The sequence below is a fragment of the Pezoporus occidentalis genome, unplaced genomic scaffold, assembly GCF_034315485.1.
Source record: "Pezoporus occidentalis ecotype Australia unplaced genomic scaffold, CSIRO_AGI_Poc_V1 ctg74, whole genome shotgun sequence".
Taxonomy (NCBI): Eukaryota; Metazoa; Chordata; class Aves; order Psittaciformes; family Psittacidae; genus Pezoporus; species Pezoporus occidentalis.
Genome location: NW_026916093.1, coordinates 2006285 through 2028547, shown reverse-complemented (window position 1 = coordinate 2028547; position 22263 = coordinate 2006285). Strand labels below are relative to the sequence as shown.

The 22263-nt window shown below is 37.7% G+C and overlaps 1 protein-coding gene across 1 annotated transcript in view; it reads left to right on the top strand.

Annotated features, from left to right (window-relative positions):
• Positions 1–21730, top strand: part of ROBO1 (roundabout guidance receptor 1) — a 707430-nt gene extending 685700 nt beyond the window's left edge. Inside the window, exons 25-32 of the mRNA XM_062602019.1 lie at positions 893–1000; positions 3365–3509; positions 3815–4066; positions 7957–8366; positions 10436–10588; positions 17618–17926; positions 19218–19417; positions 20001–21730. Coding sequence (XP_062458003.1) covers positions 893–1000; positions 3365–3509; positions 3815–4066; positions 7957–8366; positions 10436–10588; positions 17618–17926; positions 19218–19417; positions 20001–20015 — 1592 coding nt within the window. The 3' untranslated portion in view covers positions 20016–21730. The remainder of the gene's footprint in view (positions 1–892; positions 1001–3364; positions 3510–3814; positions 4067–7956; positions 8367–10435; positions 10589–17617; positions 17927–19217; positions 19418–20000) is intronic.
• Positions 21731–22263: the final 533 nt, after the last annotated feature.

Sequence of the window (22263 nt, the reverse complement as noted above, 5' to 3'; positions counted from 1 at the left end):
TTTTCTCATTTCCTAAGTCGAAGCCGTCTTGCTGATGATTATACCTAGAAGCTTTTGTGATGAAAAGTAACCATTTTGATGAGTTACGTGCTGTGCTTAGTTGTCACTACTTTACATCCAGTGGTTCTGTTTATGATGCAGTTTTATTTGCTGCATGAAGAGTAACTCGGCTCCTTTCTGTTCTCTCTAAATCGCAGTTCCTTTTTACATGAGTACTGTTCTGCCAGATGAGTATTTTTCTTCGGATAAAGTTTTACCAAATCTAGATTTAAAAGTAACCATATGTGTATCGAGTGCTTTGGAAATGGAGAAGGAAGTTATGGTAACAGCCATTAGCCAAAAAAAGAACCCCTGCCTGTAGCTAGAACCTGCATGAGCCAATGTAAATAGAAATCTTCTTGAAGCCAGCAGGCATTAAACAAAGACCTCTTCTGTTGTAAACCAAATTCTGGGGAGCTGCATTGTTGCTCCAACAGATCATTCAGCCCTTGTAATACAGGCCTGACTCCTGTGTGGGGCTGTCACCTTTGAAATACAAAAAGTAGCTACCACAGTCCATTGGCTGCCTGTGTGCATAAATTAAGCAGAAACCCTGGAAAATCAATCAAGATGACAGTCACACAGGTCATGTATATATCCAGAGAGACAATAGTTGCAGAAGCATTGTGCATAGGATTTAGTTTTACCTTATTTTTGCTGTGGAGCTGCTACTTACCCATGATCTTCCTTAAACTTATCATTAGAGACAAGATAAAAATAAAACATGATTATCAGATTATTTCAAAGAATTTCTTCCTCACTATTTTCAGATCTTACTTTGTGTGACAAAGCAGGTGTCTAAAAGTAGATATGTCTCTGAAGGGTGGCATTAACTGTACTATTAAACTTGCAGATTACCGGGTAAATGACAACATTGCTCCAACTATTCCGTACAACCAGTCATACGACCAGAATACAGGTGGATCCTACAACAGCTCAGACAGAGGTAGTAGTACATCTGGTGAGTATCTGCAGTGTTTTCCAAACCTGAGGGGTTTTTGTGTACTAGCTGTAGTTAGCACTGCGGTGTGCACAGTGCTAGCTGTGGTTAACACTAGTTACTGGGCTTACAGAAGGGATGATAGAGAGGAACCCACTGCCAGTAATGCAGCAACAGGGTTGTTAAACAGCATAAAAACTGGCCCAGTAGGTGCCTGTATTTCTGTTGCATCCTTGTGGCACTAAGCCATCTAATAGTCAATTAAGTAACTGATTGTCCTAAATTGTGAAAGTCATGAAATCAAATCAAAGCTGGATTTCATAATGTTAACACCCTCCTGGTTAATAATATGGGCTCCCGATGGGCAAGTTATAGAAGTTCTTTTTCAGCTGTCACTAAAAAGTCTTGGGGAAAAAAAAAGGCTTTTTGTGCTGAAGAATGCTGACCAGGGCACTAAAGTTGCACTCTGTGCGTTGGAGCCACAGCGTATGGTTTCATGCAAAAGTTGTGGGTTCTCATTATGGTATAACCTGTTCACTTCCAGGTTTAATTTCTGGTAGAGGTGTGTGAAATGTTCGAGCTAAACTGTAAACAATGCATAGGCTTGGTTTAGGGCTTCACTGTAAATCTGATACTTAGCCTGTGTTTATTTACATCTAGCCCATTACAGGGTTACTGTTGTAATCACCAGTGCCCTGGGCTTTACATCTGCTAACCAACGTGAGGACTTTTCACATTTTGTTCTGCTGTTGTCTTTGATAGATCAGTTACCTTAATCCTAACCTGAACTCCATCTTGACTGATTGCAACTGAGGCACAATGGAGGCATAAACATGATGAGCCTGCTGTGCCTTTGGGTGACCTTAAGTGTCAGTGGCTGGGCTGAGATATGCACAGTTCCTGATTATTCAAGGTGCTCAGGGGTGTTCTTCTGGGAGCCAGCCTTTTGCCCATTCCCAGGTTTACAACATCAGGATGTGGTGCTGAGCTTGTGCTCCATGATGTAAAGACCTGAAATTCAGTGGGAAACATATCGGGTATGAACCCATGCAAATTAAAAATGAGAAGGTGGTATTCTTCACGCTGACATCTATTGCGGTTATTCATAATACTAACAATTTATAGTCGTATACCAAGGACTCCAGCAGGAATGAAGCAAGGTGACCAGAGTAATAAATTAATTGTGCTGAATCTCGTATATATCATGGTGCTTAGGGTAAAGAATGCAGATGATTGTCTCCTTGGGATAGTTTGGGTCTTGCTTGACGTACTGAGATACCAGGAAAAATAATGGTACATAGCTAAAATATGTTTGTATCTGGCAGCTAAAGTGGGACAATAATAAGCAGAGCTATCCTCTGTAAGAATGGAAAATCTGACACAGCAGAAGTGAGAAAAACAGGCTTCCTAAATCTCACTACAACACATTTAATCATGTGTATAAGGTTTAACTAAAGTAATATAAGACTATGCCTCAGTTGAAGAGAGAAATGTGAAGGATTCTAAAACATACTCGAAAATGCAGTGGCTTTATCTACAATGGAAGCAGTAACAAGAACAAAGACAGATAAAAATGTATACCAAGGAAGAGTGGTAGAGTCAGTTCTCATCATAGCCATGTCCAAAGTTAAAATTCAAGACCACCTGAATAATTAGTAGTATTCAAAGTTACTGGAACTCTTGAAGCTGCATTGTTCTATTATGAGCTACAGTTTCCCAGTAATAGTAGTCAAAAACATTTGTGTTACACTTCGTCGATCTTCTTTCTTCTTTTTTTTGCTGTTATTTTAGTTCCTCCAGCAATTATTTTCAACTGCACCTGCCATTTAGACTAAAACTAGTCATTTCATTGTGCCTAAAATGTTTCAGTGGACAAGTACAAATTACATATATTCAGCGACTTAATGCAACAGTGGAACTTTAATAGATCATATCTATATCATATTGTATTTCAGGTTTGAGCAATTAAATAGTATAAAGACACTTTAGAAAATATGTCTACAGCTCATTTGTTTTAGATGATAATCTATAATGTAATTAATAGAAGTAGGAAGCTCACTTTTAATGACATTGCTTGTAGAATCCATTTATGGTTTTATCACATCTTGACTATTTATTAACAGTTCCAGTTTTCTATCCTATGTGCTTTTTTGTGTGCTGTGTAAAGTTTCTGGTTAAATTCAACTGCTTAAAATGTAGAGCAGTTCTACAAAGAAGCTGCAGTTGCTAATTGGTGTAAAAAATAGTAATTCCAGTTTATTCCAACTCAACACAACAGTAAATTCCCAGAGCATTTGGGAGGGACCAGGGTTATTTTGCTTTCCAGAGCTAGCAGTGAGGAGATACTTAAAAGCATTACAAATATGTACTGCTGTTTATTCACAGGGAGTCAAGGGCACAAGAAGGGTGCTCGGACCCCAAAAGCTCCCAAGCAAGCTGGCATGAACTGGGCAGATCTTCTTCCACCCCCTCCAGCACATCCACCTCCCCACAGCAATAGTGAAGATTACAGTCTTTCAGTGGATGAAAGGTAAGAAAAATAAATACATCATCCATTCCTCAGTTTAATCACTAGATAATTGAACTGTAATTTGCGCTACAAGGTGACAGTGAGACCTTCCTTCAATGCCATTCTGGTGCTGCTCATCTAGCTGTAGTGTGGCTATTTAGGATCACATACTGACAGTGGTGTATGACCACTCAGTACATCTGACTAAGCTGTTCCCAAGAGCACATATACAATGATTTTTTTTTTCTGGCTATTTATACATGTATCCAATATGCTAATTGCACAGTAAAAATTTAAGTACTTATTTTCTTAAAAAATCATTTTAGCTATGACCAAGAAATTCCATGTCCTGTCCCACCTGCACGGATGTATCTGCAGCAGGATGAGCTAGAGGAAGAGGAAGAAGATGAGCGAGGTCCTACTCCACCTGTCAGAGGAGCAGCTTCCTCTCCAGCCGCTGTCTCCTATAGCCATCAGTCAACTGCCACTCTCACCCCCTCTCCCCAGGAAGAACTCCAGCCCATGTTACAGGACTGTCAGGAGGATCTGGGACACATACAACACCAACCTGACCGGAGGTGTGTCAATGCAGATGTAGTGAGAGAGGTGTGACAAAAGTCATCCTAGCCCCACTGAAAATTCCTGTTGAATTTAGCGTGGGCAAGATTTTCCCATGATATTCATTCTGTTAGTATTTAAGTTCTAACTTGGGATGCTAGAACTATTTGTAACCTAAGGAATGTGTAATTAAGTTACTTTATTATTATACCATGGAAAGAAATGCAGTATATCACTTTGTCACATGCAATGCTGACATAAGTTAAATTCACAGTCATCAGGATATTAAAGTGGTATCGTTAACACAGCTTACCATATAATTACAGTTCCATTGTTTCCAATAGATTTACTGCATTATTACCATAAAATAGCATGCATTATTTCACAGTAACTGTGCAATTAACTTGTCACTGATATGTACGAATATATATAAATATATAATTTATATAACCTATAGATTTTCCTCCTCTCATAAATCCTAATACAGGAAATTATTGCTTGCAAAATTCTCTTAACATTTCCACCTACTCTTATTTAAAGGAATGACCAAAATTAATAGATATTTGTTATAGGGATATTTTGTTCCTTCTCTGAGTTGCTTTTAGTATAAACTGTTTTGCAAATACACTCTCACAGCTTCTCTTCCATAAAACAGTGAATTCTGAATGAGTCTTTTTATGTATGATGCTTACTTGTATTACTTTTAATGAAGAAGACACAGCTTTTCCATCCAAAATGGTAATTCTTGTATGATTTTTCTTTTCCTTCAGTGGTTTGCACATACTGTTACCACAAACATGCAAACTTACCTGCAATATTCTACTCATACTTTCTGTTTTTAGGGAAATGCAGGCCTTTCATGATGAAATGAATTTGAGCTTCCCAAGTAGACTGCAGAATTTTGGTTCCAGTAATGTAGCTTACTGGACATTTATGGATGTATTTTCCAGAATGGTTTTTTTTTAAGTTAATGTTTACCATTTTTAAGTAAGCAGTAGTTACTAATCTGTTTTTTTTTTAAGGTTCTGTATCTGCTATTACTTTTGTTCTCCACTTTTACTTGCTCTGCCTTGATTTGTTTTCTTCATTCTTTACGGTAACACTTCTTGTCCTGGGTATCTTTTTCTCTTCCTCTATCTTGCTCATAAAATCCTCTTTAAAATCACTTTTTTTATTAGTGGGTGGCTAATCATATTTTAGTGTAATTTCCATTGGCCCTGATATGTCGGGGCACAGAAGTGTTCACTTTAATCATTCAGTTTTCTGGGTTATTCAGAGGTTAAACTAGCTGGATACTAATGGAAAATGTTGTGAGTGACTTTCCAGAACTTCAGCTACCATATTCTGGAGAGTGGAAGATGCATACTGACACAGAGTACAGAGTGGGCAGTGGAGCAGGTGTATGCAAGCAAGCATAACCAGCCAGCAACTGCCTGGGAAGTAGAAGGTTTGCGCAACACAAAGACTGATGGTTAATCACTATTAATGTCATCAAAACTAGTGGCGGAAGTATCTAGAAGGATGTTCCAGTTAAAGCCTCTTAGGGCATACAGCTTATTCACTGAGTGGACTGAAAAAAAAAATATACTTATTTTGTTCTTAGTGCAATGATTAAGTCTAGCTTTGCTAAAAGTCTTAGAATTTCTAGTGACCAAATTTGTCTTTTTTATCTTACTTTTTTAAGTGTTCTTTCTTTTCTTTTTGCTACATCCAACTCATCAGTTAAAAAGATTTACATAATTCCATTTACTTGATTTGTAAGGCTTGGCTACCTTTTCCATCTAACAGCATTGGTGTGACCCATGACATTGCTGCTTAGGTTTTGGATGTACTGTGCTGAGCAGCACTGGAACATGTTGCCAAAGAAGTGGTAAAAGCTCTATCCCTGGCAGTGTTCAAGGCCAGGTTGGACAGAGCCTTGCGTGACATGGTCTAATGTGAGGTGTCCTTGCCCGTGGCAGGGGGGTTGTAACTGAATGATCTCGAGGGGCGTTTCTGTTTTGAATATGATGTGACAATACTTGCCCATTAAGAAAACATTCTGAGTGATGCCTCTGTATCATTTGGAGTGGGGTGGTGGGGGTAAATGGTGACTTTAAAGTGAAAATAATGTCTAAAATACTGTTTGTCATAGTTTTCATTAGCTTTACTTGTGGTTCACCTGAATATTATTTCAACTTCTGGTCTGAACCAGTCGTCTAGATTATGATTATGATTATGATGATGATGATGGTGTACTATAATACTCCTCTGTCCAGACAACTTGCTAGAAGTATAGCAAAATGAAATAGAACTCTGTGCTCTGGAAGAGTGGACAAGCAGAGAAAGAGTCTAAAGATTTACTGAGATAGCAGATCATGTCAATGTTAAAGCAAGAGCTGAGCTGGTAAGCAGTGTCACTGTTAAAGCAAGAACCACTGCATCAGATGAAGAGAACAAAGTAGTATGAATTCTGTACGCCCATGAACCAGCTGCTCTCTATTAGTCTATCCATAGTGGTTGGCAGGAAAGCTGTATTTTCAAGAACCCTTAGCTATTTTGTAACCAGTTGCCTGTCTTCTAATACCAAAACCTAGAGAATAGCAAGACTGGCAAATATATCATAAGGACAGTTGTCACAAGAGCTTTAAATTAAGGCAGTAAAACTATAGGGCAAGGTCTCTAGTCAAAGGCAGGTAGAGATTTCCAAGCAGCAATGGCTTCTGGGATTATGGGGGTGAAGTGGTATTAAATGATTATTGGATATATATCCCTAACTGACCTTTTCTTCATTCCGCTCAGTACATAATGCAGCAAATGGAAAACAGTGGCTACATGATGTAGCCCAGGGAGGTTCTAGCTTGCTCCTGCCACAAAGTATTAGGTTTTTCCATGCCAAATTTTCCTTTCAAAATTAGTAAGTGTTCCCATTCATTAAAATTTAAAAATTACATCTGCCCCCCCCCCCCCAAAAAAAAACGAAAATAATTTATGAGAGTCACCATCTGTCAATGAGAAAAAAATAGGGAAAAATGACAGTGGAAAATTACTTTGGATTTTTTTGCAAAGCAGTAGAAATTCCTGGTAAGCAAAGCTATCAGTACAGACATTGCATCAGAAAGTACTTTATCCTATTGGATGATCGCAGTTAAAGAGCATGCCTCTGGCCCTGTGAAGAAAAACTGTTGATAGCATTTCTACCTGGGATTTCTGAGTGAAGCATAAACTAAACTGAGCATTGGTCTAATGATATCGAATGCTTTGCCTCTTTTAGCTGGTGACACCATTACTGATGATTTAAGCTCAAAATAAATTAACCCATACATCTGTATGCATGTTGGTATCCTTCAGACCTAGAACCAACATTTCAGTGGAGAATTCTTTCTTTATATTATCACCTAGACCAATTTGAAAAATAATGAAATAATAGTATCTTTTCATCTCCTTCTGAATCACAGGGGTGGGTGGAGGGAAAATAATGTTTATGGAGCAATCTATTTGGATAGAGGCATCTATTGATGTTGATAGTCTCAAGCTTCTAGAACAATATACAGACACTACTCTCAAGGGTGCACAAATAATGTTTAAATAGTCACACGAACTGTAACCACCTCTTTGCCTAGCTGTACATGTGCTACTTTAGGAAAAATGAACAGCTTTATGCAAAATAAGCCAGTTTTCATTAAAAGAACTGTGTTGAAAGTCAGATTTCTCTGTGGTAGATTTCAAACTAAGTCACTTTTGATTCACAGAAAAAAATAAAAACTATAAAAAAAGCAACTAACCCTGGACCTTTCAGATATAAATACTGTTGGTTTAAGAAGGCAAATCAAGCGTCTTGGGAAATAAAAGGAGTATTTTCATCAATCTACTATTTTCTCTGACTACGTTACGTGACCTCAGTCCTTTTTACCCTTGTCTTTTTATGCAGACGTCAGCCTGTGAGTCCTCCACCCCCTCCAAGGCCTATTTCCCCACCACATACCTATGGCTATATCTCAGGGCCCTTGGTCTCTGATATGGATACTGACGCACCAGAAGAGGAAGAGGATGAGGCAGATATCGAGGTTGCCAAGATGCAGAGCAGAAGGCTCCTTTTGCGTGGCCTTGAGCAGACCCCTGCCTCCAGCGTTGGGGATTTGGAGAGCTCTGTAACAGGGTCCATGATCAATGGCTGGGGTTCAGCCTCTGAAGAAGACAACATCTCAAGCGGGCGGTCCAGCGTTAGCTCTTCCGATGGATCCTTTTTTACCGATGCAGATTTTGCACAGGCTGTTGCAGCAGCTGCGGAATATGCGGGCCTGAAAGTAGCCAGACGTCAGATGCAGGATGCAGCAGGAGGTGAGTTTGTCCTCTGTTTGATGAGAGAAGAGGGGAAAAATGGCCACTGAGAAATGTTATTTATCCTCTACTGCTCTCTATTTTCCTGTTGTTCAGGTTAGACATAAGGAAGGAGTTCTTTACTGTGAGGGTGGTGAGGTCCTGGCACGGGTTGGTCAGAGAAGTGGTAATGCTCCATCCCTGGCAGTGTTAAAGGCCAGGTTGGACAGAGCCTTGGGCGACCTGGTCTACTGTGAGGTGTCACTACCCATGGCGGGGGGGTTGGAACTGGGTGATCTTAAGGTCTCTTCCAGCCCAAACCATTCTATGATTATTTAGAAATTTGTGTGTGTGTGTCAGTTTACACTAGTGGAAGAGTCAGAAAAGGGGTTTTGGTGAAAAAGTTCCAATAAATTACTGCTCTACATCGGTTTTAGTGGGTAATTCCGTAAGTAGTTTGGTCTCGCTGATTGTTGCCAAACCGTAACCCTGCTGGTGGATTTGCATCCAGAACTGAATGAAGTGGGGGAAAAAAGGTATTAGAGAATTCTCTCCTTTTCCTAGTGTAATGCTACCAGCATTTTTACTTATTCTTCATAAGAGATTTAATCCTTCTGTATTGAAATGCCCAAATAAATAGTAAACCTTGAGTTGTATTTCCCCTGGATTTGAAAAAAAAAACAAAACCCAAAGCCTGGAATACATTCGTTTTCCATTTTATCTTTCTGAGAATGCTGCTTAAGCTCTTACTGCTATATTACTGAGATCAACTGGGTTTGTGCTGGTTTTGTAATTTAAAAGCTGTTATTAGTTGCAGTTTTGTTTATACATTATGCATATGCAACAAGGCCGTATGGGTTTTTTTTTCTCCTGAATCGCCATTGGAAATGTGGTATTTGAAATATCTAATATTTTACAACACACCGGTTACTAGTAACACTGGGTATATACAGGTAGTCAGTAACCTCACTAGGCCCAATCAGTGTTGTTACAGTTCATCTAAGAAGTAAGAATACCACAGGGGATGCAGGTTTCAAGTAGATCCATGAATGTTTTGTCAGTCAGTCCTATTAAACTGACAGACCTGGTGAAGAGGTACTTGCACAAGTGTGTCCACCCCAACTCCACAGATTTGCAACCTTCCTTCCATTTCTGATATCCTCACCCAGTTAACAGTCCTTTGTTTCATTTCCACACAGCTGTTCATCATGAAGAGTGAGAGGGGAGGTAATTTAGTACTTCTGGATGAAATCCTGGCCAATTGAACTAGGTGGCAAAACTCCCATTCGTAGCCACAGGGCCAGGATTTTATTCATTTTATACATATAAGTATACATTTTATACATATAAGTATACATTTTTATTTTATACATATAAGTATACATTTATTCATTTTATACATATAAGTTCACATTTATAGATTAAGTTCGTATTTATAGATATAGAAAATGTGTTTTTACCTCCCATTACTACTACAGGTAAATAATTTCGCAACAGTCAAGCTCACAATATGCAGTGATTTCTTCATTTTGATACTACCTACACATGACTACACATCCCAAAAATGCGACATTTCTTATCTGCAAATAAGCTGTGATAAAAAGCCAGTCACATATCCCCGGTCATTTGTGGTAGTTCACTCAAAGCAGCGTAGGGGACATCTGTACCTGAGACCCTCTGGTGACTTACTCTGCTTGTGGCATGGGTGACCTTGTGCTGCTCGACCCAGGGAAGATGAAACCATCTTGAAAGTGAAATGTTTTCTTGCTGGGTGGGAAGCCTGCTTAAGCTTGTCTGCCAATGGAGTTCATTGGAGCTCCTGGAGCAGGAGCTACCAGCTACTAAGCAGTTAGTTAATTTCTGTGCAACTAAGCCAGAGTGCCTACTGATAGGGCAGCAATTGCTTTGATTTAGTTATAGCTCACCTTAAAACCAATTTCAGGAAGGATGGGAGGTTATTGTTTTTCCAGCAGTGTATTTTCAGGTTTGATATAACTAGGTCATTCCAATGTGAAAAGGGAAAGTATAAAACATCTTATTTTAGATTTAAAAAAAAAAAATAATAGCTATTGTTCTGTAACAATTTCCAGGCCGTAGACATTTTCATGCATCACACTGTCCTAGACCCACCAGCCCTGTATCTACCGACAGCAACATGAGTGCTGTTGTAATACAGAAGGTCCGACCTGCCAAAAAGCAAAAACACCAGCCAGGACATCTGCGCAGAGAAGTCTACACAGATGGTGAGTCCACTGAAATGGGTGAAAATGTCAGGGAACCTTTCTAAATATGCATTCAGTGTGTGTGCATGAAATTTTTCCACAGTGATAACGTTATGTTTCAGAATTCAGTGATTTGTGTTTCCTGTTGCTAAACACACTGAACAGATTAATCATTTTAAATGCCAGAGTTCCTTAATACTGTATATTGATGCTTCCACTCTAGAGCCTTGCACCTGTTTTCTATAGTGTCCTAATGGGCTAATTACTGTCATTATTTAAGAGCCCTGATAGCATAAATAGTACAGTCATTGAGAATAATGTGTGGTTAGGATTAAAATCTTTGTTCACATGACTGACTGTTAAAAACTTCAGAATATATCTTTCCTGAAAAAAAAAAACTAATTTACCATTCAAATGGTGGACAGCACAAATCAATGAATTTTAATCCTGACCACAGCATTGGTGCAAGCAGATACTTTGTGAGTAAAAGCAATATCTAATCATCTTCTTTCGTGCCTTCACACACAATATCAACTCTTGCTGAAAAGGTAGTGCTCGTATGCTCTTGGGAGTGTAGGAGGATAATGCAAACATTGTGATGTTGTCTAGAGAGAGCCTTTAATGAAAATGCCTCAGGTGGTGCAGCTTTTATTAAAGCACTACCGTCCAGTTTTATAAAACAACCCACAGGCTTTGTTGGAAATTCATGTAAGATAAATTCTCCAAGACTTTAACCCATCTTGTCAAGTTGAATTGGCTAAGGGGGGAAGGGAAAGAAAGGCATCCTTCCCCACCTCCTGGCTCTTTGCGACAACAATCTGATTAGGACTTTCATTACCAGTCTGAAATTTTTCAAAGAGGGGCATCATTTGCCATTATCATATGAAAGCCTAATATTATAGATCCTTATCCAGGGTTACAAGAAGGGAGTTTTGAGCCACTTCTCCCTATGATTCCTGCCACTTGACAGAAAAAATTTAATACAAAGCTCACAGCACGATGAGCAGAAGTAATTTAGCAATGAGTGGTTGTCCGTGCTATTATCTGTACTTTATTCTGAGTATTTTCTCTCACTAGCTTCTATCTGATATTAGGCTGCATTAAATACTGGCATGACACAGTGCACCTGGGCCTCTTGGCTTATGCCCAGGCCCCTTCTGTCAGTGAAACTGAGCTCTTGGAATATTATCTGATTTCAAGAGGTTATTACAGTGGTTTTGTGCTTGTTTGCTTCTGTGAAAGGACAACACAAGGTGTAAATCCCCAAACTCTACCAGAAATGTTAACGTTTATGAGACCCTCGTAATGGTGTTTTGCAAGATTTTATGGACATTTTATCAGCTTTTATTCTCTTGAAGAGAATGCTCTTAACTGAGTAATTGGCTGAGCATCAAACATCGATACAAACACAACAGCTAGGACACCAGAAATAAAATCCAGACAGGAGTTTTATGCGGCCATCTTCTTCTAACACAGGAATAAATAAGAGGTGGGCCTGTATTTGATGACAGGTTTTTGTGAAAGTGGTTATACAAAGTTATAACATAAAGCATTGTGGTTAGATATTGCAATAGATTTGACAATCATGATCAATATTTGTTTTGTGCTATATGGCACCTGCTTACTTCAGCATATTTTTTAATTAGGTAAGAATTTCCACTTACCTATTTAGTGTGTGATGAAGTGTGGTCATTCAGGGAACAGCAAATTATGGCTTTCATTTCTGCAGATCTACTAAAACCCAATTCGAAGGTTGAAGGGCTTCTCTGGTTTTGACTTTATTTATTTATTTATTTTTCCTCTCAATCCATTTACATATTTGTAACCTCACTGAACGTTCTAACCATTCATTTTTATAGCCATATCTAGTATATTGTCTCTTTAGAATTAGCTGGAAAATAACATCTACTATTTGTTCTCCTTAAGTGGAGAAAAGTGGTACGGAAACATGAATGAAACACTTAAGTACTATTGGCCTTTCCCAGATATACTTAGGATTTTCTGTTGGCTTGATGTCACACCGTTACTTACCTTTTGTATAAAGGAGTGCCTGATGCTTCTTTTTTCCTCTTAGTGAGTGAACATACAAGTGTTTGTAGTAGAGCAAAGCAGATAATCTAAATTTAAGTATTTATGTGTGGCTAGAAGTATTAAATAAATACTAAAGGAAGAAAAATACATTGCTTCATTACTTTCTTAGCCTTCAAATTAGAAGTTACTTTCACATCTAAAGAATTTTCTGCTGTTCCAAGTTACCTGAAGTATTTGCTAGCAGTTTCATGAAATACTGGTGTCATGATGAATTTAAATGATTAGCTGGGAGAAAGGATATATTAATAATTTAAATCTTTGCATGGCTGGTTAAAAATGCAAAGAGTATTAGCAGCAGCAACATATAAGTATTTTTGTGAAAGAGATTGGTATTTCTGAAACTATTTCTTATTAATGTAGCAGTAAAAAGTCTACTACTACCCTTTTTTAAATAGAGTGCTCTCTTGTAGTTCAAGTAATAACAATTTTGTATCTTCTGCTAGCATTAGTTCAAATCAGTTTATACTTCATGTGGAACAGGATTTCAGCTCATTTCTTTTGTTCCTTGACAGTCATCCAGGGAGCAAAATGTTCTCCATATTTGTTGCTAAAAATCTTTGCTCAGTAGGTGGTAAGGATTAAAATGTATGAATTTTTAATTGCTCTTCATCTAACCTTTTAGAGAGTTAACTGAGAGTGCATTACAAGAACCAACTAACAGAGGCAACCTCCTTCTCAACCTTCCCTGACCTACTTACGTGCTGAATTTAGGAAACCAAATTTTAAAATTATATTTTCATCGTTTCAAAAATTATATAAATGAAAGTCTTCTCTGAACTCTCTTGAATGGATATATTAGTAGTTACAAGCCCTCAGAATTGTAAGCATTTAGATAAAAAGGATAAAAGTATTTTACCATTGCTTTGATTCAGTAGGTCTTTCAATAGAAATTACACCATTGACGGTTCACATGAGATTTTAACTCCTAATTCTTTTTTATATCTGAGTGAGAAAGGATAAAAATACTAACATTTTCACAACTAACTGGCTGAGGCTGTAACCAGATTATTTAGCTGTGCTATAAATGACACAATGTTAGGGCATCTGAATTTCTCACAAAAGGCAATTGAATATCTGCCAAATATTTCCTTGAATTTTCACATTAAAATGTTAAACCATTGCGCATGCTGGCAGCATTATGTATTTTTGTCTCCCTCTGCATGTGCAGTACGAAAAAGAACTACACAGCACATATTTCAGCAGTGGAAAAGATCAGTACGAATGTGTTTCTTACCTGTGCTAAAAACCAGCTTGCTATTGAATGATAATAATTTTCAGATACCTGCCCTCTTTGCAGTCCTTACTTCTGATTCCATTGTGAGATACTTTGTGCATGTTGATTTTGTTGCTGAGGGAGGTCTTGTGGAGTGAAAATTGTTTTGATAAAAGCATTATGTAAATGTACATAAGGGCCAAAAAAAAAACCTAGAACCTGACAACATCATATTGGGTTTTGCTGTATCTATTTATTCATCCAATAGTTGTGTACAGTTTGAGCTTCTTGAAAGATAAAGCATGAAAATAACTTCAGTACATGAATAATAGTAGCTGAGGTTATTATGTATCTATGAATTCTAAATGATCTTAAAGCTTTACTAAGTCAGGCACAATCCTGAGTTTTGCATTCCTGCATAAATATGCAATAGAAAAACATGACTTTGTGTCTTCCCCAGTATTGTATCAAATCTGTAACGCTGCTGTTTTCATCAGGATATGACTGTAGAAATCTACAGCCCGATAGAACTTAAAAAGAAAGTTGCATACTAAGGCTTGCTTCCCTCATTTGTCTCTCCTTACAATTCACCTTTTTGTGCTTACCTGTGGTTTCTCCACTTCAGTGCCAAACTAATTTAGCAGATTATTTTTCCCCGCTGGTGGTTTGCTTATCCCACGATTCCTGTGTATGTTCTCATTTAGAAAATTATTGCTCTTTTCAAAAGACGTGTATGAAAAGTTTCCCCTGTAGAGAGTGCTATGAAATGACATCCATTAATTGTTTGAGTTACGTGGGAAGCGGTACAACAGTAATACAGAGACATGAATGAAACATGTGAGCACAGCTGACCTTTAAGAAATACTTCTGAGTTCTTTATATTGGTTTGATGTTGATTTGTGATTTATTTTTTATTCCTTACAATGGAAGCTTCCATTTTGCTTTCAATAAGAAGTGTGCCGGTTTGTACTTGAGGACGCAGATTGAATCTGGGTTTTCTCTGTGATCTGAGCTTTTAAAATAAATACCACAGGGTGTAATAGTGTTGACCTCTGGAAAGTATGGGGTTTTTTTGCCTCTGTGAAGGATTCTTCTCAGCGAGGTGTACTGTGTTATAATGAAGATTTTTATAGTTTCCCTGCAGGTTGCAAAAAATGTTCTCAAAAGAGAATATCACTTTTCTTTAGTTATTACTGTACCACAGAGCTACTGCTGTTTTATGAAAGTTTTTATATCAATGCATCTTTCCTTTCCATAGTCAAGATTTAACACCACTTTGTTCATTGTCCTGGGTAGCTGGGTAGGATTCTTGAATAAAATAATTTATTCCAAGTTGTATTTTAAAGGCCACAGGAAAGATGCTGTTCCTTGCCTTTGGTATTTACAGCCAGTGCATTGCTGTGCCACAACTGTTAGAGACTGGCTCCAAGGGTGACTGAAAAGGCTTGATGTTAAGTACTTACACTCCCTTTACATCAGCAGGCTCAACAGAAGGGCTATTCAGTGCTCTGATAATTTAATAGAGACAGAGAGTGAGGAATGTGAAACACAAGATACTGCATCAGCAGCCGTGGTTCCAGAAGCCTACACTTCTGGGTTTGAGTGCCTTCAACCACTTGTGATTCAGTACGTCCTTTTCTGAGAGAAGACATCTCATGAGAAAGATGTTTTCCTCAGAAAGCAAAATGTTTGAATCTCTACAGTCTAATGCAGAGTTTAACTTATTTTTAAAATCTTGACCAAGTTCTATAATTGCTAAAAGCATTCTGCAAGAGGCGGGAACCATCACCATCTCCATTGCCCACCCCGTAAATACAATTATATTTAGATTTAGCCATTTATTATAGCCAAGCTTCCAGCTAATTTACATTAATGCCTTTTCAAGTTTTGGAAATAACAATGAATTTTCTTAAAAGATATCTGCAAATCGTAAGTGTTCATCAACTATTTAAAACTAAGTCTCAGTATTCAGTTGTTTAGCTGCTCTCCAAAGCTGATGTTCCCCAAACTCCCCAGAGTCTGAAAACCAAAGTAACCTACAGAATTTGCAGGGAATACAGGGCCACTTGCCCAACCTGCGCTTAGCTAAGAGGAACAGAAAGAAAGGAGTTTATCTGTTCCTCGTAAAATAGGTTTGATTCCTTATGCGTGGCATACCATAGAACAAGAAGTTTTCTTGATTGCTTGATTGAGTTTTTTGTGGTTTGGTTTGGGGTTTTTTTTCTCCTTTTTGTGTGTTTTTCACCAGGACAGTGGAGTTAATGAAGCAATAAGGATGCTACAGATCTCATTTACCTGAAGTATGTTCAACCTCAGGAAATGTACTTTAAAACATTTTTTTCCTCATCATCCCAGTCCATACAACTGATAAAATTTCCAGTCTAATTTAAAACAGGTCAATGGCAATTCCAAGTTATGTCAGCAGTTTAACATAGGGGATGGTGTCCAGTAAGCTTGCATCAGTCACTGAATTCTGCATTGCTACAACTTCCCAAAGGGCTAGATCAAGTCACTTCTGCTTTGTGTCACTGGAAGACCTCTTGAAAACGTCTGGCATCTGCCATATCTGAGTTTTTAGTTAGATGCTATTTTTTTCTTATTCAAGAGTACTACCTTTATTCTTGGCCCAATTTAGCTAATTTTCAGTCGAAGTCTTCTCTTGAATAGACTGTGAATTAGCTGTATATATAGTGATGCTGTTTGAAAAACACAGCTGCTCCAAGATTTTTGTGGATGTAGAAAGAATGAATACACACTATTAAAAAATGCTGAAGTTACGTTTTTTTTATAGTGCTCTTTGGGTTTTTTTTTAGCAATCTCCTTTCAGAATATTAACTTCAGAAGCATCTTTCGCATCTTACTTTCTTTAACCTGTTGTTCTCTTATGTGCATGTGATTTCTTCCTGCATCTTTGTTATGAACCACTTTTGTATTGTTGCTTCCTTGTTTGACTTTTTTCCCTGAACATTTTATATTCCACAGAGCACTATTGTATGCTGATGAGCAGTTTACACATTCTAGTTTAAAGTCTTAATAGAGAAAAATACAATTAAATAAAGCACATGCAGGCCTTATAAATACTATTAAAAACATACAGCATTTTAGAACCTCTTAAGCTGTGCTAATTTAAGCAGACAAATTCAAAGTCTTGTTTGTCTGTTTTGTTGTTCTAGTGTGGACTTTCTTATATCTTATACCCTGAGACACCAGGAGTATGTATGTCAGATTAACCTAATATTTTGAAAGAAGAATGCAATAATTAATATAGTTTATCCTTACCTATATCAGCAGTGTATCTGATACACATTCTTACACGAGCCAACTTGCTTTAATGCTCAGTACAGTGAAGACCTTGGGCAAATACAGCACAAGGTGCTGTGATGTTGAATGGGCTTAGCAAAAATGACAAGTATCAGCAAAGATATGTTAATGTCTTTAACTCTGTGTTGATATTCATAACTGACATATTAATATTGAGGTTCCTAAAGTATGATTTTTAAGAAACTTTTGTGATTTGAAAAGGCAATGAAAGGTGTTTACTTTGCATTTTTAAAGTTCAAGCCTTGGAAAAAATACCCCTCAGATGTTGTAACAGCAACATAATACTTTTAAGGGTGGGGAGAGAAGGGCAAAGGGAGGGTTGAAAGTAAATAAGGCATCAGTTTCCTCAGTTCAAGTCAATATTATTTCTTCATTTCACCAGTGCATAATGTCATCATAACTGTTTTTCTTTCTCAACTTTGTAGATTTGCCACCCCCTCCTGTGCCACCTCCAGCTATAAAGTCACCAACTGGCCAGTCCAAATCACAGCTGGAGGTGCGGCCGGTCATGCTGCCAAAACTTGCTTCTATAGAAGCGAGGACAGACAGATCTGCGGAAAGGAAAGGAGCGAGCTACAAGGGGAGGGACGGGGTGGATGGGAGACAGCATTCAGATGTGCGAACAAATTCAGGAGAGCGGAGAGAATCGCAGGAACAGCAGAACGATGGGAAACTGCGAGGAAATAAAGCACCAAAACGAGAAGGCACACCAGCAAAAACTCACATTCTTCAAGGTTATTTTGCATGCTCTGGGTTTAGTGAAGTATTGGGTGTCGATCACAGGGAATAGGCCAGCTCTTCTTAGGTCTCTCACACCACTGGTTTGAGTGAATTTAGGCCTGCTGAATTGTCACCATTTCCTGTAATTATACAGTGCTAGTATAGATCACATTGCACGTTCTCATTAGGGTAAAATGGAAATAAAAGCCTATGAAAAACAGAGGTTCTCTCTTGCTTTCTGTATACCCATCGTGTATTAAAGTTAACACCGAGGAAGCCCAAACAAAAGTATTCCACAAGGGCTATAGGGATCAATGTCCTTGTCCTGTCCCTACCATGCATTTATAGTCTAATTATATTTAGTCTAACTACTTATAATCTAATGTATAAGGGAACTGAGTGAAGTTCAAATAATAGATCTGTAAGTCAGATATTTAACATTTTCTATCAAAGAACTGGCACTTGGCCCATTTCTGCCTATCTATAAAAGAGAAAAGGGCCAGAATGGTACCTGGTCCTGTGTAAAAAAATAGAAAGCCATAGTAGTAATGCATTAGTTATAAATGCTAACTGACATGGCATTACTGAATCAGACCTATTCAGTGTAATCTCTTGTATATGGAAGTTGTTAAGATTACTAATTAATGGAACATGATTAGTGGAATTTGCCAAGTGTTAACTAAGACTTTCAACCCAGATTCATACAAATGCCTGGTCCTTTTTTCCTGCAGGTATCTGGGGTGAGTGTCAGGGGTGATTGAGTAGTAAGTCGGTTAAATGAGCACATTAGTAAGAGGTTGGTTACAGTGGATTGCTGTAAGAAAAGTTCTTAGAAGGTTAACTTAGAGAATGGTGCTGAAATTTTAAAGCATGCTCACTAATTTTGTTTCAGACTCAGTCTGAGAAATACATGGTCTGTTATTCAGATGGAATGAGCTCCTAGTGAGTATCATTCATGTATTGCCATTTCCTCCTACTCAGTCATAACAAAATATACTACAAGGGGTGGGTTTTTTCTTAATTTTCCTGTAGAACATAGAGCGGGGATCATAAATTGAAATGAAGTGGACAGTAATCATGAATTAGTTATTCTGTGGTGAATGTTTCCACGTGAATACTATAAATTTCCTTGAGAAAGCTTCTGTAATGCTGTTATGGAAACAGTGTATTTCATATTCCTGTCAGGCATTGCTTTAAACCTACTGAGGATCATAAAAAGTAAAATAAATCAAGTACATGCAGAAATTTTAGGATCACAGTATCTCTGGGCTTGTAAACATAACATTCATGTATTTTATTATACAGAGGACATCCTGCCATATTCTAGACCAACGTTTCCAACATCAAATAATCCTAGAGATCCCAGCTCCTCCAGCTCGATGTCATCAAGAGGATCAGGAAGCAGACAAAGGGCAGATCAAGCAAATATAGCCCGAAGGAATGTTGCAGAAATGCAAGTACTGGGAGCATATGAACAAGGAGAAGAGGAAGAAGAAGAGATGGAGGTAAATGCAGTTGTACTACTGAAGACGACTAGAGTAAGGCTTTTTCTGCACTTAGATGCCGAGAAAAAACACTTGAACCAGCAATATTTCTTTTCAGAAAATTTAGTATATTTATCTATTAATGTTATGCCCAGTCCAAGAAAAGAAGCTTTAAGTATATGTCAAAACCAGGAAGTGATATGTAGCAGAACCAGAAAGTAATATGTAGCACACTAAAAGCTATGGAACAGAACTTGCAGAAATGCAGTGCTTAAATAAGCACTTTACATTATCCAGATTCTTTCTAAAGTGAAAATAAAGAACTAGAGCATCTAACACACCTCGACCCTGCCTTTCACATTTTTTGGCACTTAACCATTTTATTACATATTAAGGTATAAACTTTCTTCTTTTTTTCTGCCTAATGATACTTAATTTAAATCCTGATTTTAGAAAGGCTGTCCAACATGCAGCCATGTTGCTGGATGTAATTAAAAGTTGTAATTCTTACATAAAAGTAACAAAACTCTAAGAATTATGTGAAAAAAACTTTAAACAATAAAATCTAATGTATCTGTTTGTGTCCTTTTGTTTTCTAATACAGGAAACAGAAAGCTGAAGACAACGACATGTACTGTTACCGGCTTTTAAAATCTAATCAGAAAAAAACAAATCACTTAAGATGCCTCAAGTCTGATGATGTTTGACGCCAGAAATAATGTTCAGTGCAATCAGAGTGTACAATTTTTCATCTTTCTTCATGCCATCAAAATACTAGTTTTTATTTTTCTCTTTTCTGTAAACCCTCCTTATTAGGAGCGGCCCTTGCCTATTCCGTAACACTTAAGTGCATCACCTTCGCTGCCCGAGAAGGCAGGTAAGCTGCTCTTCGTGGTACTTGGGCCAGCTGCTGCTTCAGGATTAGAACAGAAGGGGATTCCAGACTCTGGGATCCCAAGGTTTCTCCCCAGCAAGGCAGTGCTTAGTACGCTGCCGGTACACCAGTGAGCCAGTCAATAACATTGCAAGTAATACAGCATTGATTAAAAAGATCCCCAAAGTGAACATCATGCTGAACATTCTTTTATTCTAGGGGTTTTGCTGTAGTCTGCCATGAATGCAAATGATATCTTGCAATTCCAGTGAAGACTGTGTGTCTTGTTCTCTGCCAGTCTCTTGCTAACCTTTTGCAGATGATACAGTTTTACAAATGCAAGTGAAATTAATTTGGGATGAGGTGGCTCTTAATGTAAATATGTACTCATTTTAAATCCCCTGTGGTACTTTGATTTGTCTTTCCATTTTCATCATTAAGTACATTCTTATTAAAAATGTCCTTTGGGATAGGCAGGAGGTAAACCAATGTGATTGCTATTTGCCTAATCACACCATGAGCAAGTGTATCTGAAACTTTGTCTAACTTTCAGCTTCAACCATGCTTAGAACAGAAGCAAGAAAATCAACGGACATTTTTAATAATAATTGGGTAATATCATTAACTGTTACTGGCCCAAATCTCAGACCTCTACTTGTGTCAATTCACCTTAAAGAAGAAGTGCCACTTAAAGAAGTTTTCTTTGATCTTGGTGATTAATGGTTTTTTGTAATGCACTGCTTATCTTTTTTTTTTTTTTTTTTTTTTTTTTGGTTTTAAAAGCACAATCACTAAACTTTGTTTGTAAAACCATTGTAACTATTAACCTTTTTTTTTGTCTTATTGAAAATGTTAAGCATTTGTTTGGGGTATTTTTCCTTTTTGTGTTAATGCTCTATGTTTGTATTTGGAATATTTGAATGATGACAGACGGTAAAGTAACAAAAGTAAATGTGGGCCATAATCAAAACACTTCTCACTTTTCCTGGACTTCCAGAAAATTACCAATTTTGCTGTGGCCTCTCTCAACATTGGGTTATCATTAAAGCTGAAATAGAGGCATTAGTTGCATTGAATTTGCCAAATGATGTCCTCTGTCTGTAGGTTTTCTGATCTTTTTTGTAACGATAAAATTTCTTTGTCATTGGTGCTAATGGGAAGATGTGTGTTTGTTATTGACAGCTATCAGGACTAGCCCCAATGGAAAAAAAAAAAAAAAAGGAAAAAAAAAGTGTTTTGGTGTTTACCGAGGACTGAAATTTTTCATTTAGCTGATTTTTAAAGAAAGGTTCCATAGAAAGGGTGTGCAGTACTAAAGGAACAATCCATGTGATTAATGTTTTCATTATGTTCATGTAAGAAACCTCATATTTTAGCCATAATTTTGCATACTGAGGATCCAATAATCAGAAAAGTAATTTTTGTCACATTATTTATTAAAAATGTTCTCAAATACATTATCTTTCTTGTGTAGTTTCTTGTTTTCCCTCAAACGTAATCTTAGGGCCAACTCTGATCTCGTTCCTATTGATAAGAGTTGGAATCTCTTCCCACTGAAATTGTGCAGTTGCAGTAGCCTGAGTGAAGTGGGAGAGCTGGATGCACTCTGAAATTTTACATAATTACAATTGATTGCCTCAAAGATCTGATTTCTGGGCACTTGATGAACTGTGATAACGAAAATGTCTCTTAGCCTGCCAATTTCCAGAGAGAGCTGGTGAAGGAAATCTGTACCAACAAAAGCATTCACCTCAGGGGAGAGATACATGTGTTACAAAGCAAATGAGATCCAAGTAAGTGAAGGGAACGAATGTTATGAGTGATATGGTTGTTGAGACCTGCACAAAATGCAAGTTTTCGTACCTGCCTGTGGCCCTCCTGTGCTGTAGCCAAGCGGAGTCCTGCTTTGGATGATGATCAAGTAGGTGATGGTCCTTTTTCTGCTCTTGCATTTTCATTAGTCTGTACTGTTACTGATCACCCCACTCTTCCC